Source organism: Acanthochromis polyacanthus, chromosome 22 (genome assembly GCF_021347895.1).
Source record: "Acanthochromis polyacanthus isolate Apoly-LR-REF ecotype Palm Island chromosome 22, KAUST_Apoly_ChrSc, whole genome shotgun sequence".
NCBI lineage: Eukaryota > Metazoa > Chordata > Actinopteri > Pomacentridae > Acanthochromis > Acanthochromis polyacanthus.
This window is the reverse complement of record NC_067134.1, coordinates 11,444,807-11,459,990: the sequence shown is the minus strand read 5'-3', so window position 1 is coordinate 11,459,990 and position 15,184 is coordinate 11,444,807. Positions and strand designations below refer to the sequence as shown.

Below are 15,184 nucleotides of genomic sequence, written 5' to 3'. Positions count from 1 at the left end.
GTCACTGTCTAACTATTTGCTCAATGCCAGAATAATGAGACAGAATTTTTTTTTGAAATTTTTTAAATTACTTTCTTCCAAGTCAGATGCTTATGTACACTAAGATTACTTATGCCCTGAAACTATTTGGGAATGCCCAGATGATGATGTCATGGCTTTGAAAGCTTTTGATAGGTTCATAGACAACATTTTAATGAATTGGAGGCCACCTGTGGATGTATTTTAAGGCACACTTCAAACAAAATGCTTCCTTGTGTGTCATCATGGGAAAATCTAAAGGGTTCTGTGTCCCAGATATGAATGTGTTTGACTGCATAATGTGTGTGTATCAACTCCAGAAGAAAAGCTGAAGACCTACGGAAGATGCTGGATGAAGCTGGTAAGACAGTGTCATTATCCACAGTGAAATGAGTCCTGTACCCACATGGGCTGAAAGGCTACTCCACGAGGAAGAAGTCATTACTACAAAAGGAACATAAAAAACTCATATTACAGTTTGCAAATGCACACAGGAACATAGACCTTAATTTTTGGAGACTTATCCTGTGGTCTGATGAAATTAAAACTGAACTGTTTGGCCATAATGACCATCGTTACATTGGAAGGAAAAAGGGAGAAGCCTGAGTACACCATCTCAGCTGTGGAGTACATCAGTGGCAGCATCATGTTGTTGGGGTGTTTTGCTGCAGGAGGGACTGGTGCACTTCACAAAATAGATGACATCATGAGAGAAGATTATTATGTGGAAATATTGAAGCAGCATCTGAAGACATCAGCCAGGAAGTTAAAGCTTGGACACAAAGGAGTCTTCTTGATGGACAGTGACTCTAAGCATTCTGTTAAATTAATTACAAAGTGGCTTATGGAGAACAAAGTCAATGTTCTGGAATGACTATCACAAAGTCCTGATCTCAGTTCTGTAGAAAGTTTGTTGGCAGAGCTGAAAAGGAACGTGTGAACAAGGCTGACTAAAACCTGACTCAGTCACACCAGTAACTAAGTAAAATGGTTTTTTAAAAAAAAGTCAGATTTTATGTCAGACGGTGAGAAAACAAATGTTGTGTCTTTTTCTACAGTGTGTGTAAACTTCTGGTTTCACCTGTATTTCGATAAAATGGTTACAGATTCGAGGAAGCGTCCAGGTGGGATCCGATCCTCCTGGGAGAGTGAGGCAGGGGAGTAAGGACAGAGCAGAGGCAGGCAGAATCTGAGACCTCCTCCAGAGGTGAGAGTAGTGTTGTGAAGCATGGAGATATGAGATCCCAGAATCAGCCACAAAGGGGAGACTCTGACAGAACAACAGCTAAATAAGGGAACATTGTGATATTATAACCTGTGATTTATGATCAGATTATGCCATAACCTAATGAATGAGTTTGAAATAACCAAATGTCTATTCTTACATTCCTTAATTTTGAAACAGTGTAGAAATCAGAAGCGTGCCTCATTTAGAAAGAATGAAGGGTTGATTATTTTTTGGGAAAATGTATTTTTATCTTCTTTTATTCCTTCTACATTTTTATAAGTTTCTTTAAATATGTCCTTTTTACTGGTTTTATAGGTTTCAGAAAGAATTTTGATAACTGTTAAAATAAGAGGGTTTTAACCTGGTAAAGAGGTGAGAAGTCAAAAGCTTAGGTGAACTCGGGTGAAATGTTCACCGTAAAGGTTGCCAAACTCACAATAGATTGGGGATTTTTAGAAGTCTGTTAACATTGTCCAAAAGATTGCACAATGGGATTCCAGCGACAGTTAGAGGCTGACATCTGTTTTTTCCATTTCCTGATCAGGAGCCTGTGCTGAGCTGCAGACAGGAGAGATCAGGGGGGGGGCAAGATGGGCTGTCTGGACAGTTCAAAACAGATGGTTTCAGTTCCTTAAAAGTGGAGGTGTCCATGCGGTCGGTGCATGGTACACGTGTGCGAGTTGGGAGGGGGTAGAGATGAAGTTATTGCTCAAGTTAATTTAGCATGAGATCATTGCTATGTTAATTAAGGGTGAAGTCATTGCATATGCATAAGGTTCAGTAAACTATAAGTTACATCTAAACGAGACGCAAGTTGGGAGTTGTTGGGTGATAGTCGCTTGATGCAAACCAGGGTAGAAATGCCCTGAGCTCAGGGGATTTTATCACGTAACTCGGACGGGGATTCAACATGATCTGCAAAGGAATAACTGTTCTGATGGAATTATGGACCAAAGTACTGGTTTTTCTGCAGTGTTGGAGGATTACAGAACTGTGATCTGGAAATAATGCTGTCTGAAGGAACATTACTGAACTCTATTTTCCATGTGAGGAACAACACCTGAATGGATTACAAAGTTTTACTGGTCCAATCAACAAAAATGGATATATGCAGAACTAAATCTGGTCGGACCCCCGTCCACTTCCCCCTGGGAAGGTCTCAAACACTTGTCGGGTTTCAGGTAAGCAGCCGACTACGGCCATAGCCGGCTGCTCTCCCTCCAAACTACATATATTAGGTGATTTTTACTCTTCTTTTAGGAAAGCATGATACCAGTTAGGAGTTAGGATGAGTGATTTGAATATTATCTAATGTTTGATTATTTGTCTGATGATTTATTAGCTATGCTTTTGCCCTGCTAAATATATATTTCAATAAAGCATTATTCTGCTATTAAAGACAACAAATTGCAAGTGCTATTTTATTTTTTTCTTTATTTCTATTTTTATTTTATCCCTGAATGATAATTATACGTTAAGCTCTGGATGTAAAAAGTCAGATTATTGCGTGCATAACAGTAGTAGAGGTTTTGAAAGGTTACCTAATTATAGGGGCCAGATTGGCCCAGTATAAACATATCCTAGAGGTTGTCTATATGTCCATAACCTCTGAATTAAACCTAGCAACTTACCAAGTGCAAGATCCATGAGAGGAAAAGCTGCCATTAACAGGCGTGACTGGTGATTAGTTTAACTATACCGAAGTGGCTACTCAGTTAAATTAATTATCAGAGGAAGCAGGGATAGGCGTCTGGATGTAGGCAGTGAGAAAGCTAGGCGAATTTTCCTCATATTACCAGCTTAACAGTTCTGCAGCATCCCTCTGAGTAAGATCTCAGGGGGCGGTGGAACCGGACCCGTAAGACGAAGAGCTGGTCCGGCGATTCCCTGACAGCTGAATAAGTTAATTAGGGGGTCTCTGGCCCTGAGGATCAATAGTAGGCATTCATGGACAGACAGGAACGACCGGGCAGCACGGCCAGCAGAAACTGCAGACACAAGAGAGCACAGGTCAGGTAAAGCATGAGAGCTCCAGCAGACCTGTGTGTGAGCCAAAACACTAACAGCTGAAGCGACTATCTGGCAGGGTGTGGAGTGTGGAGCCGGTTTCTATTGTGGAGGATGAGGGACAGGTGTGCTGCCCGGAGTTCTGCTGATGAGGCTGACTGAAGATTGCAGAAAGCTGCTGGAGAGAGTGAGGGCAGGAGAACAGAGAGAGAGAAAGAACTAAGGAGTGTAGAAGAGGAAGAATAAGGGAGGAGGAATTCAGAATTCAGTTTCATGTCAAATACAGAGATCAGCTGAACCACTGATGTGTCCAAATGTTCTGCTGTCAAATGCATGAAGGAAATATAAAATGTTTGCTTTCATGTTAATATGTTTTGTCATTTATGTGTCTTTACAGACTTTCTGACTGTAGACTCTCAGAGAGTCACTGTGAAATCGTGGCCTCCGCTCTGAAGTCCAACCCCTCCCATCTGATAGAACTGGACCTGAGTAGAAACAAAATCCAGGATTCAGGAGTGAAGCATCTTTCTGCTGGACTGCAGAGTCCAAACTGTAAACTGGAAGCTCTCAGGTCTGTTCACTGTTTTCAATATATTCAGTTCAAATCCTGGTTTGTGGTTCATAAATTTTCAGTGGAAGATTTGAATGAGACAAATCTATGAAGCTGATTTCCACAAAAGAAGAAGGTGATGGAAAAAATGAAAGAATGAAGAGATTTGATGTTGATCCTGTAATGAGAGAGTGGACTGAGGTCAGCAGATGTTACTGATGTGTGGACATGAATAGGTGGATGAATGTTGTGCTGACATGTGGATGATGTGTGTAGAAGGCTGACATGATGATGATCCACAATAAGAGAAGGACAAAGTCACTCTGCTGCTTTTAGAGAAAAGCTGATTGATGAGGACAAAGTAATGTTGAGCTGCACATTCAGAACCTGAACACATCTGATGGATCATCAATGATTTTATCTACATCTTTTATTCAGATTGGAGTTCTGCAAGTTGTCAGAGATCAGCTGTGATTCTCTGGTCTCAGCTCTGAAGTCCAACCCCTCCCATCTGGAACATCTGGACCTGAGCTACAACAAGCTGCAGGATTCAGGAGTGAAACATCTGAGTGGTTTTCTGAAGAGTTCAGACTGCATCCTGAAGACTCTGGAGTCAGTTCACTGTCTGTCTGTTCCTGTTGTAGATCTGATGTGTTTAATGTCAACTGAAGCTCATTTATGTTCAACAGAACTTCCATCCATGAAGCTGTAAATCTGCTGTGGTTCATATTTTCTGTTTTCTTTAGTGTGTTGTGATAAGAGACGAGTGTTTGTAGCAGAAAGTGTAGAAAATGTTCAGTGTTAGTCGTTAAAGTAAATCATGATGAAACTCTGAATGATTTTTTCGTAGTTTCTCTGATGTTCGTGAAGTGCAGGCGGAGAAGAATCATCCGTTGACACTGACTTGCATAATAATAAGTTTATTATAAGGAAGAACAGCATCAGTCAGACAGAGAGACTGTTTGGGAGGATCTGGCAAAATGAATCTCCCCGAATAGCAACCGGAGGTCACTTTTTTATGTTTTAAACAAGTGGAACCATGCCACAACATGTGATTTGTATCAGAAGACCAAAAAACAAGAGCTTCATTGATAAACCCTGTTGCGGAATGCACAGGATAATTTCCTAGACACAGGAACTCCTATCGAACACACCATTGAGTTCTTTCAGCAAGAAGATACTCTCCATTCTAACATACAGTACATGTCTCAGGTTAATGAACAGCGCATGTCTCAGGAGAGATAATACAATTTCAAGAAGAAACTTTGTCTCCTCAAATCACATCTTTTATTCTTTATTCAGATTGTGGAACTGCAAGTTGTCAGAGATCAGCTGTGATTCTCTGGTCTCAGCTCTGAAGTCCAACCCCTCCCATCTGGAACATCTGGACCTGAGTGACAACTACCTGCAGGATTCAGGAGTGAAACATCTGTGTGGTTTTCTGGAGAGTCCAGACTGCATCCTGAAGTATCTGGGGTCAGACATCATGTTTTATTTGTGTGCTTTGATGAATCTGATGTGAAGTTGTGGTGACACTAAACTGCAGCCATCAGGCTGATATTCTCTATCTTCTACTCTTCAGTTCCAATTGACAGCAGCAACTCACAAGTGTGTTTTTATTGATGGAGCTGTCAGTTATTTCAGTAGTTTAGTTCATCAAATTTTAAAAACTGAAGAATGTTGATCCCAGTTTGTCAGAGCTGAAGGTGACGTCTTCAAATGTCTGGTTTTGTTCCCGTTACAGTTACATTTTAAAACCACAAATATTCAGTTTAATGTGGTAGAAAACATAAAATGTTGACAGTGAACAAAGTAGAACTAGTTTGATGTTTTACTGGACAAAGAAACTGAAACCATGAAGGAAATATTTCTGATGTTTTGTTCATGGACTCATCCAACAGTGGACTGATAGTTTCAGCTGTAATTGAAGCTGTTTTTCATCCTGAGAGACAGAAACTAATATTCAATATCTGCTGGTAGAACTCTTGGATGAAGCTGTGTGATGTTTTAGAAAGTGAAATGTTCAAATCCAAGAGACCTCCATTGACAGAAAAATTGTGACAGTTGATGAACAGTTGAAGTCATTTATCAGGAACAATGGAACATTTTCTGCTGATTTTCTTTTTTCCATGAAAGAAAGGGGCAGCATGGCTCAGTGGGTAAAGTGGCCGTCTTGTAAGCGGAGGGTTGTTGGTTTGATCCTGGCCTAGAGAGCTCATGTTGAAGTGTTCCTGAGCAGAACACTGAACCCCTAACTGCTCCTGATGGGTTGTGGTTAGCACCTTCAATGGCAGCTTCCACCATCAGTGTGTGAATGTGATGTATAATGTAAAGTGCTTTGAGTATCGTTTCAGGTAAAGTGCTTTATAAATTCAGACCATTTACCATTTTCTCTGGTTTGAGTCATTCGAAGTGAAGATGTTTGTGTTTGAGAAAACAGTTTGAAGACGTCACCTGGTCCTCTACAAACTGTGATGGACACTTTCCACTATCAATGACAGATGGATCAATAATGACATCATGTGAATGTAGAGTCCTGATTGAAACGTCTCCATGGTTCCAGAACATGAAGATATTTTAGAGCCTGGAGCCTCATTTTGTCCACGTTTCCTTCTTGTGTGTTTGTGTGACTCTGAGCAGAAAGTGAAATAAATGTCAGAGTGTTTTTTCCTTGTGTTTGTTGCTCAGCATGAGTTTGTGTGGATGGAGCCACTGGTGGAGCTGCAGAGTTTCAGAGCTGAAGTCACTCCGTCTTTATTGAAGCAGCAGCATGTTGTCATTAAAATTAATGAGAGCTCTTCTTCACTGCTTCTGTTGGACTGTTTGAAGCTGCATCCTGTTGGCTTCAGCTGTTTGGAGTTTCCATTTTGTAAACTTGGACATTCTGAAGCTTCTCCATCTCTTAACTCATGATGAAACTCTGAATGATTTAAAGCAGGAACTTTGTCTCCTCAACTCACATCTTTTATTCTTTATTCAGATTGAGGAGCTGCAGTTTGTCAGAGATCAGCTGTGATTCTCTGGTCTCAGCTCTGAAATCCAACCCCTCCCATCTGGAACATCTGGACCTGAGCAGGAACAACCTGCAGGATTCAGGAGTGAAACATCTGAGTGGTTTTCTGGAGAGTCCAGACTGCATCCTGAAGACTCTGGGGTCAGACATCATGTTTTATTTGTGTGCTGAGATGAATGTGATGTAAACAAGGGCGTCAGTTTGTTTTTAAAAGTGGGGGGGACGGAGACCACAGCACTTTGAGAAAATGTCGAAGAACGGCGGCAAAATGCTACAAGCTGGGTTCGAACCCACAACCACCGCACCAAAAGTGAAGGCTCATCCTATTGCGCCATCAACACATACAGGTTGAGGGGTCTGTGGGCCGCTATAGTACTAATTCTCCCGGGTCGAAATTTTGCCCCTGCACGCCTCTGGTCGGAGCTTCCACTTGGCACAGGTGCAAATTTTGCATCTGCACGTTTTTTTTAACCTCACGGAGGTGTGCTGCATGTCTGTGCAACTCTCGGCCGAGTGCGGATGGTGCATTCAGGAGCGTCGGAATTTTCTCTACTGCTGAAAATAGCTGGGTTTACAACGGCTTACATGTGAAGAATTTGAATGTGTTGGAGACAAAATGACCCCTGACAAAAAGTGGGGGGACACGTCCCCACCGTCCCCCCCTAAACTGACGCCTATGGATGTAAAGTTGTGGTGACTCTAAACTGCAGCCATCAGGCTGATATTCTCTATCTTCTACTCTTCAATTAAAACTGTCAGCAGCACCTCATATTTTTTTTATTATTATTGATGGAGCTGTCAGTTATTTCAGTAGTTTAGTTCATCAAATGTTAAAAACTGAAAAATGTTGATCCCAGTTTGTCAGAGTTGAAGGTGACGTCTTCAAATGTCTGGTTTTGTTCCAGCAACATTTTAAAACCACAAATATTCAGTTTAATGTGAGAGAAAACATAAAGTGTTGACAGTGAACAAAGTAGAACCAGTTTGATGTTCTACTGGATAAATGACTGAAACCATGAAGGAAATGTTTCTGATGTTTTGTTCATGGACTCATCCAACAGTGGACTGATAGTTTCAGCTGTAATTGAAGCAGTTTTTCATCCTGAGAGACAGAAACTAATATCCAACATCTGCTGGTTGAACTCTTGGATGAAGCCATGTGATGTTTTAGAAAGTGAAATGTTCAAATTAGGGATGTCCGATAATATCGGCCCACCGATATGATCAGTCCCATGTTGGGGTAAAAATGCATTCTCGGGCAATATCATTAATGTTTTTTTGCCTGTCATGAAAACTGATAAAATAATGCCTGGATTTCGCCGACATTTACCGGCGTGCAAATGATCACATCATCAAACTCTGTCCTGAAGCGTGTAAACAACCATGACGGATTTCTGGTGTTTGACTGGAAAAAAAAAAGATAGGACTCATTGCCAGTTGAGTTCGTCTACCAATGGAATGAGGGGAATGCAGCTTTTGCTCTCAACCAAACTAAAATCAATAGCCAATGGAAGTAGAGTCTTGGAGTTTCCATTTTCTAAACTTGGACATTCTGAAGCTTCTTCATCTCTGAACTCATGATGAAACTCTGAATGATTTCAAGCAGGAACTTTGTCTCCTCAACTCACATCTTTTATTCTTTATTCAGATTGTGGAGATGCAGGTTGTCAGAGATCAGCTGTGATTCTCTGGTCTCAGCTCTGAAGTCCAACCCCTCCCATCTGGAAGATCTGGACCTGAGCGAGAACAACCTGCAGGATTCAGGAGTGAAACATCTGAGTGGTTTTCTGGAGAGTCCAGACTGCATCCTGAAGGATCTGGGGTCAGTTTACTGTCTGTCTGTTACTGTTGTAGATCTGATGTGTTTAATGACAACTGAAGCTCATTCATGTTCAACAGAACTTCCTTCCATGAAGCTGTAAATCTGCTGTGCTTCATATTTTCTGTTTTCTTCAATGTGTTGAGACAAGAGACAAGTGTTTGTAACAGAAAGTGTAGAAAATGTTCAGTGTTAGTTGTTAAAGTAAATGAATGTTTGTAATTTGTGCTGAAGAGTCACATCTGGATCCAGAAGATCTTCTGAACTCAGATCAGTTTAAAATGACAAAGTTTAGTGAGTGAAGTATAAATATTTCTTTGGTTTGTGTTGAGTTTTATTTGACTGATCCTGATCCTGTTGATGATGCAGCATGTTACTGATGTGTGGACATGAATAGGTGGATGAATGTTGTGCTGACATGTGGATGATGTGTGTAGAAGGCTGACATGATGATTATCCACAATAAGAGAAGGACAAAGTCACTCTGCTGGTTTTAGAGAAAAGCTGATTGATGAGGACAAAGTAATGTTGATCTGCACATTCAGAACCTGAACACATCTGATGGATCATCAATGATTTTATACACATCTTTTATTCTTTATTCAGATTGGAGCTCTGCAGTTTGTCAGAGATCAGCTGTGATTCTCTGGTCTCAGCTCTGAAGTCCAACCCCTCCCATCTGGAACATCTGGACCTGAGTGGAAACGACCTGCAGCGTTCATCAGTGAAACATCTGTTAGATCTTGTGAAGAGTCCAGACTGCATCCTGAAGACTCTGAGGTCAGTAGAAGGTTCCATCAGTCTGTCCTGCTTCCAGCAGTTTTCTACTAAACACAGTCGGTATCAAAGCAAAGATCCAGTGTCTCCTGTAAACCTGCAGCTTCTCAGTGAAGCTGTGAGAGCAGAATGGAGACAGAAACACAGAGACAGCAGTCAGCCAATCAGAGGAGCCACAAGCTTGTTGTCATGGTGTGTTTGAGTGGATGTGAAGCCGACTGTTGTTGTTGTGTTGATGTGTTGAGGAAATAAAGCTGATTCCAGCTGTCAGCCTTCCAGATGTGCAGAGACAGTGGTCCTCCTTCATCAAAGTGTCCATCAGATCTGATCTCACTGTTTGTCTCATTTCAACAGTGATCAGCTGATCAGTCTGATGTTTGTCACAGCTCTGAGATCAGTGAGACTGAAGCCTGCAAACCAGCAGCTCTTATTTCACAGCAGCATCATCACATGTAGGAACCATGAGGTGTTTCTACAGAGCAGAAGCTCTGCTCAGGTCCAGCAGTCACATCTGGATCAGTGTCCTTTCCAGTTCCTTAATACCAAGTATGCAAGTCTGTACTTGATGAGAACTTATCTTGGTTCATGTTCAAACATGAGCGTACTTGATGACGTCACCACCTCGTCTCATCTGAACGATTATCTTTACCGTGAAAAACAACAAAATGGAATCAGATATAAAAACACAGCCCTATATGTTCATGTTTTAATACAACAGTTTATACAACAGTTAATGGATGCATGCATTCAGGTTTGTCAGATTGTTATAAATCTTCAATTCATCTTTAGAGGCGTTGATTTATTGACAACTGAACTGAACCGTCTTATTCTCAGTTCTATCAATGGATCACAAAAACTTTTCTGAAACTGATCACTGAAACATATTAAACCTTCACCAGGACTCCTCATGATGTAGAACTGTTTTATAGGAGCACATGTTTTATCTGAATACACCTCATAAACAGGGATGGATGGTTTACAGTTTATTATTAACACTAAAATACATGAATCTACATCCAGAGCTGATGTTTGTCCTCCAACATCCAGAAGTTTATAGTCTGACAGATACACAAACATCACTACACTTTAATGTGATCACCAGGACTTCTGGATGCTGAACATCATCACTGATTAATGAGAGAAGATTTCATGTCAGCTGCTTTATTCAGAACCTGAACACAGGTGAGCTCCTACAGGTGAGCTCCTACAGGTGAACTCCTACAGGTGAGCTCCTACAGGTGAGCTCTTCTTCTGCCTGTCAGGTAATACAACAGAAACATTTTCAAACATCAGCAGCATCTGATCAAACAGGTCTGATTAAAAGAAGATTAAATTGTGGCTTTCATGATTCAGTTTATTTTTTGAACACAGTTGAAAATATTTAAGTGCAAAATGCTGAAATACATTGAATCATTTTCTATCCTTCAGTTCCATGAACAGCATCCTGCTGGTCCAGATGCTGAAGATGGAGCTGCTGATGTTCTGTCTGTGGAGTCTCCCAGCAGTCAGTGAGGATCTGGGTTTCTTCAGATGTCTTCTAATAAAATACAGCTGAAATATTATTTTAATGCACAGTAACAGTCATAAGAGTAGAACAAAGTTGTACTACAGGTAATGAAGACAGACAAGAATTCAGAAGAACAACGTCAGTGATGGTGTCCAACATTAAATAACAATAGAAAGTTATGAATTTTAACTTTCATCCATTCATCCATCCTCTATACCCCGCTTTATCCTCACTAGGGTCGCGAGGGGTGCTGGAGTCTATCCCAGCTGACTCAGGCGAAGGCAGGGGACACCCTGGACAGGTCACCAGTGTGTCACAGGGCTACATATACAGACAAACAATCACACTCACATTCACACCTTCAGGCAATTTAGAGTAACCAATTAACCTCAGCATATTTTTGGACTGTGGGAGGAAGCCGGAGTACCCAGAGAAAACCCACGCATGCTCAGGGAGAACATGCAAACTCCATGCAGAAAGATCCCAGGCCCAGACCGGGATTTGAACCAGGGATGTTCTTGCTACAAGGCGAAAGTACTAACCAGTACATCACTGTGCACCCAAACATTAACTTTGACCTCATTCAAACCAGTTTTCCTGTGAGCAATATAAAACTACATTGAGACCAAAATGTGATTGTTAGAGACCCGTAAAACTACTAAAATCCTGTTTAACCGCTATAGAAGCGTCAGAGCAGCAGATTGTAAAGTCTGGTCCAGATAAGGAGCTCTACAGTGAGGCTGACAGATGTTGTGACAGCTGGTCTTGGGTTCCACCTACAGCTTCCTCAAGGACACACCTTCACACTCTCTCTCTCCCATTCATATCCACGTACTAATAAAAAGAAAAAACGGGTGAAAATCAACATAAATTTCAGTTTGGATCCTACAGGAACAGTACTTGGTCTCTGACTGATGACGTTTCACAAGTACACGAGAACTCAAGTATGGACAAGTACACATACTGAGAAATGGAGGTTGTGTCTGATTCCATCCAGATGTGCTGACTGACAGCCTCCATGTTGGTTTGTCAGCTGAAACTTGAGGACCAGATGAGATGTTGCTGCTCTTTATCCTGATGAGCTGCTGATCAAACTCATTGATCTCCTCTCTTCTTTCTTCTTCTCTCTGCAGCTGGAAGTGATGCTGATCAGGACGGTGTTTGTGGTGAGAGGATGAAGTGTGTCCTGATGATCCAGAGGTTGAAGCCGCAGCAGCTGGTGTGTAGAGACTCTGACTGGACCATGTTACTGGGAGGTGGACTGGGAACCAGTGTAAAGTGTGTTGTTATCACTGTGTAGTTTAGTGTTGCAGCTCCACACTGAATGATGGAGAACTGCAGTTAATGTTGACATGAAACGTTGGAGGTTGATGTCAGGTTGCAGAGTGTGCAGTAAGTTTCAGGATGTTTGTGTCAGTGCAGGATTATATTTCAGTTGACTTTCTATTTCCAGCTGCAGTCAAAGTTGTTGAGCTTCTCTACCTGCAACACATTGAGCTGATGAGAACAAAGTGTCCTGGAAACATGTCAGCTGAAGCCTTGGAGCCCAGAGAGAGTTTACTGAAGCACATTTTAGTGGGTTTTGATCACATCATGAGGAGACAAACAGCTCTGAAGATGAATCCAGTTTAGTCCTCAAAGGTCCAGAAGCAGCTTGTTGAGCTCAGAGTTCATATTTAATGTCAACATCCTTTGACCTTTCTGAGCTCCAGTAAATGTTTCTTCTCGTTTCTCTCTTCTTCACCTTCACTCGGTTCCTCATGTTCAGAAGCTTCCAGATCACTGATATTCTTTGTTTTCTGAGCTGCTGCTTTCTTTAAATCCCTCCAAAGATTTTAACTGGGATTAAATCCAGGACTGAGACGCTTCTCCAGGACTTTCCAGGAAGGATTTCTGAAGCAGGCTTTGGTGGACGTTTGCTTTGGATGCTGGTCCTGCTGAAAGTCCAGTGAGCTTCAGTTTCCTCACATTGTTCTTATAACTGTCCTGGTGTTTGAGAGAATCCATGCTGCTGCTCACACGCTCCAGTTTAGCAGCTTCAGAGCCACCAACAGGACTGTTGATGCTGTTCTTCTGGTCCTTCTGCCTCCAGACGTTCTGCCCAAACAGTCCACTTCAGTCTCATCAGTCCATCAGACTGCCAGAACTCTGCTTTGTTCCACACATGAAGATCTTGTTGTTCAGTGTTGTCAGACTTTAGTTGTTGCCTTCATCAGGTCCTGCAGCTCTTTACCAATAAAACAGGTTTTCTACCAGCTGCTGCTGTCAAACATCTGCTTCCTCTTAGAGAGATTTTGTCCAGTTTGATTTATTGACTCAGTTCATCCACGTGAGATTTCTCCTGGTCCATTCTTCAAATGAGCCAGAAAATCTTCAAGTCTTCATCAACACTCAGTCTCCTGGTGAACTCCAAGTATTTTCTATCCTCAGACTTAATAAAGAACAAAACACCAAAGTCACACTCCAAGTCAGTCAGAGTCAGATGAAGTCTGAGATTTACTGTCATTTCAGCTCCATGCAGCAAACAGAGGCTGGTTCATGAACACTGTCAATAGTCATGGATATGGGATCCCCTGGTCAGCAATAAGGATGGGGTTATGAAGGAATGGTAGCAAAATGAGGGAGCATTGTATGATATTATAACCTGTGATTTACAATGCTATATGCTATAAGCTAATGAATGTGTGAACTAACCAAATGCTTACTTTTTATATTCTTTAATTTTGAAACAGTGTAAAAATCAGAAGAGTGCCTGATTCAGAAGAATGATGGGTTGATTATTTTTTGGGAAAATGTCTTTTTTATACATTTTTAATAAGTTGGTTGTTTCTTTAAATAAGTCCTTTTTATATTCTTTGATGTTGAACAATGAATACTGGTCTGATATGATTCAGGAGGAGAGGAGTGATCGATTGTGTTTTTCAAATTCATATTCTTGAACCTTTGTTTTAGAAGTGACCACTAGAGGGCAGCACCTCACTGGGAGCAGTGAGGGCCTTGGTTACCAGAGGGGTCAGTAGGTTAAGCAGGGCCGGCCCTAGGACTTTGGTGGCCCCAAGCAAGATTTTTTTTGTGGCCCCAAAACATGCACAGGACAACTACCAAATCACGTGCACAGCTTGTAATTGGGTTAAAACACACATGCACATGATTAACAGCAAACATTTATTTTTTTCAAAATGTATCTTTAAAACGATAGAGACAATTACCAATAAGTGTTCAAAATCATAGAAAAAAAATGAGTTAACACATTTAAACCGTAAAAGCGAATCACACACTTATTGTGGTGTGGCCCCCTCTAGTGGATGTGGCTTATAAACAACGGCATAGAGTGTTTATGCCAGCGGCCGGCCCTGAGGTTAAGGTTTACTATTACTATACAAATGAGAATGCTTTCAAGGTTTTGATTACCATGAAATGTAGATGTTTACAGAAGAGTTTGATCACCCTGGGAAGATAAGGGATTACTAAACTAGTAAGTAATCTGGAGAGAGTTGTGATGTATAAAATGCACCTGTTGGAAGGAATTTGTGGGAGTTGTTGCGGGGTAGTCACTTGATGCAACCCAAACATCAGTTCTGAGCAGAAGGGGGGATTACCACGTAACTTTGGACGGGTGGATTAACTTGATCTGCAAAGAATAACTGTTCTGGTGGAATTATGGATGAAAGGAACTGCTCTTTCTGATGGTTGGAGGATTACAGAACTGGGATTTGGATATAACACTGACTGATGGAACATTACTGGAATTTATTATTTCCAAAGGAATAACACCAGAGTGGATTACAACAAAGTTTATTGGCCCAAACAACAAAATTGGATCCATGCAGATCTGAATCTGGACTGAACTCTCTCTCCAGCTTCCCCCTGGGCTCCTGTCGGGTCTCAGGTGAGCGGCCGGGTGTGGCCACACCGTCTGCTCTCTCCCTCCAAATTACATAGTTTGAGTGATTATTACTCTTCTTTTATGAAAGCGTAGTACCAGTTAGGAATCATGATGAGTGATTTGAATATTATCTAATATTTGATTATTTGTCTGATGATTTATTGGCTTATGCTTATGCCCTGCTGAGATATATTTTAATAAAGCCTTATTCTGCAATTAAAGACAACAACTTGGAAGTGCTATTTTTATCCCTAAATAAATACTTATACATCTAGCTCTGAATGTAAAAAGTAAAAAGTTATTGTGTGCATAACAACAGTGGAGGTTCTGAAAGGTTACCTAGTCAGAGGGGCCATGGGCCTGTTTCACGAAGCAGGTT

General features: G+C 41.3%; 2 protein-coding genes across 11 annotated transcripts in view; one reads left to right on the top strand and one right to left on the bottom strand.

The window, feature by feature from the left end:
- Positions 1-15,035, top strand: part of LOC110968364 (NACHT, LRR and PYD domains-containing protein 12-like) — a 290,019-nt gene extending 274,984 nt beyond the window's left edge. The window contains exons 11-16 of the mRNA XM_051942229.1: positions 4,242-4,415; positions 5,106-5,279; positions 6,784-6,957; positions 8,465-8,638; positions 9,242-9,415; positions 12,053-15,035. Coding sequence (XP_051798189.1) covers positions 4,242-4,415; positions 5,106-5,279; positions 6,784-6,957; positions 8,465-8,638; positions 9,242-9,415; positions 12,053-12,062 — 880 coding nt within the window. The 3' untranslated portion in view covers positions 12,063-15,035. The remainder of the gene's footprint in view (positions 1-4,241; positions 4,416-5,105; positions 5,280-6,783; positions 6,958-8,464; positions 8,639-9,241; positions 9,416-12,052) is intronic.
- Positions 1-15,184, bottom strand: part of LOC110969967 (NACHT, LRR and PYD domains-containing protein 12-like) — a 386,884-nt gene that overhangs the window by 248,973 nt on the left and 122,727 nt on the right. The gene's annotated exons all lie outside the window — the stretch shown is intronic.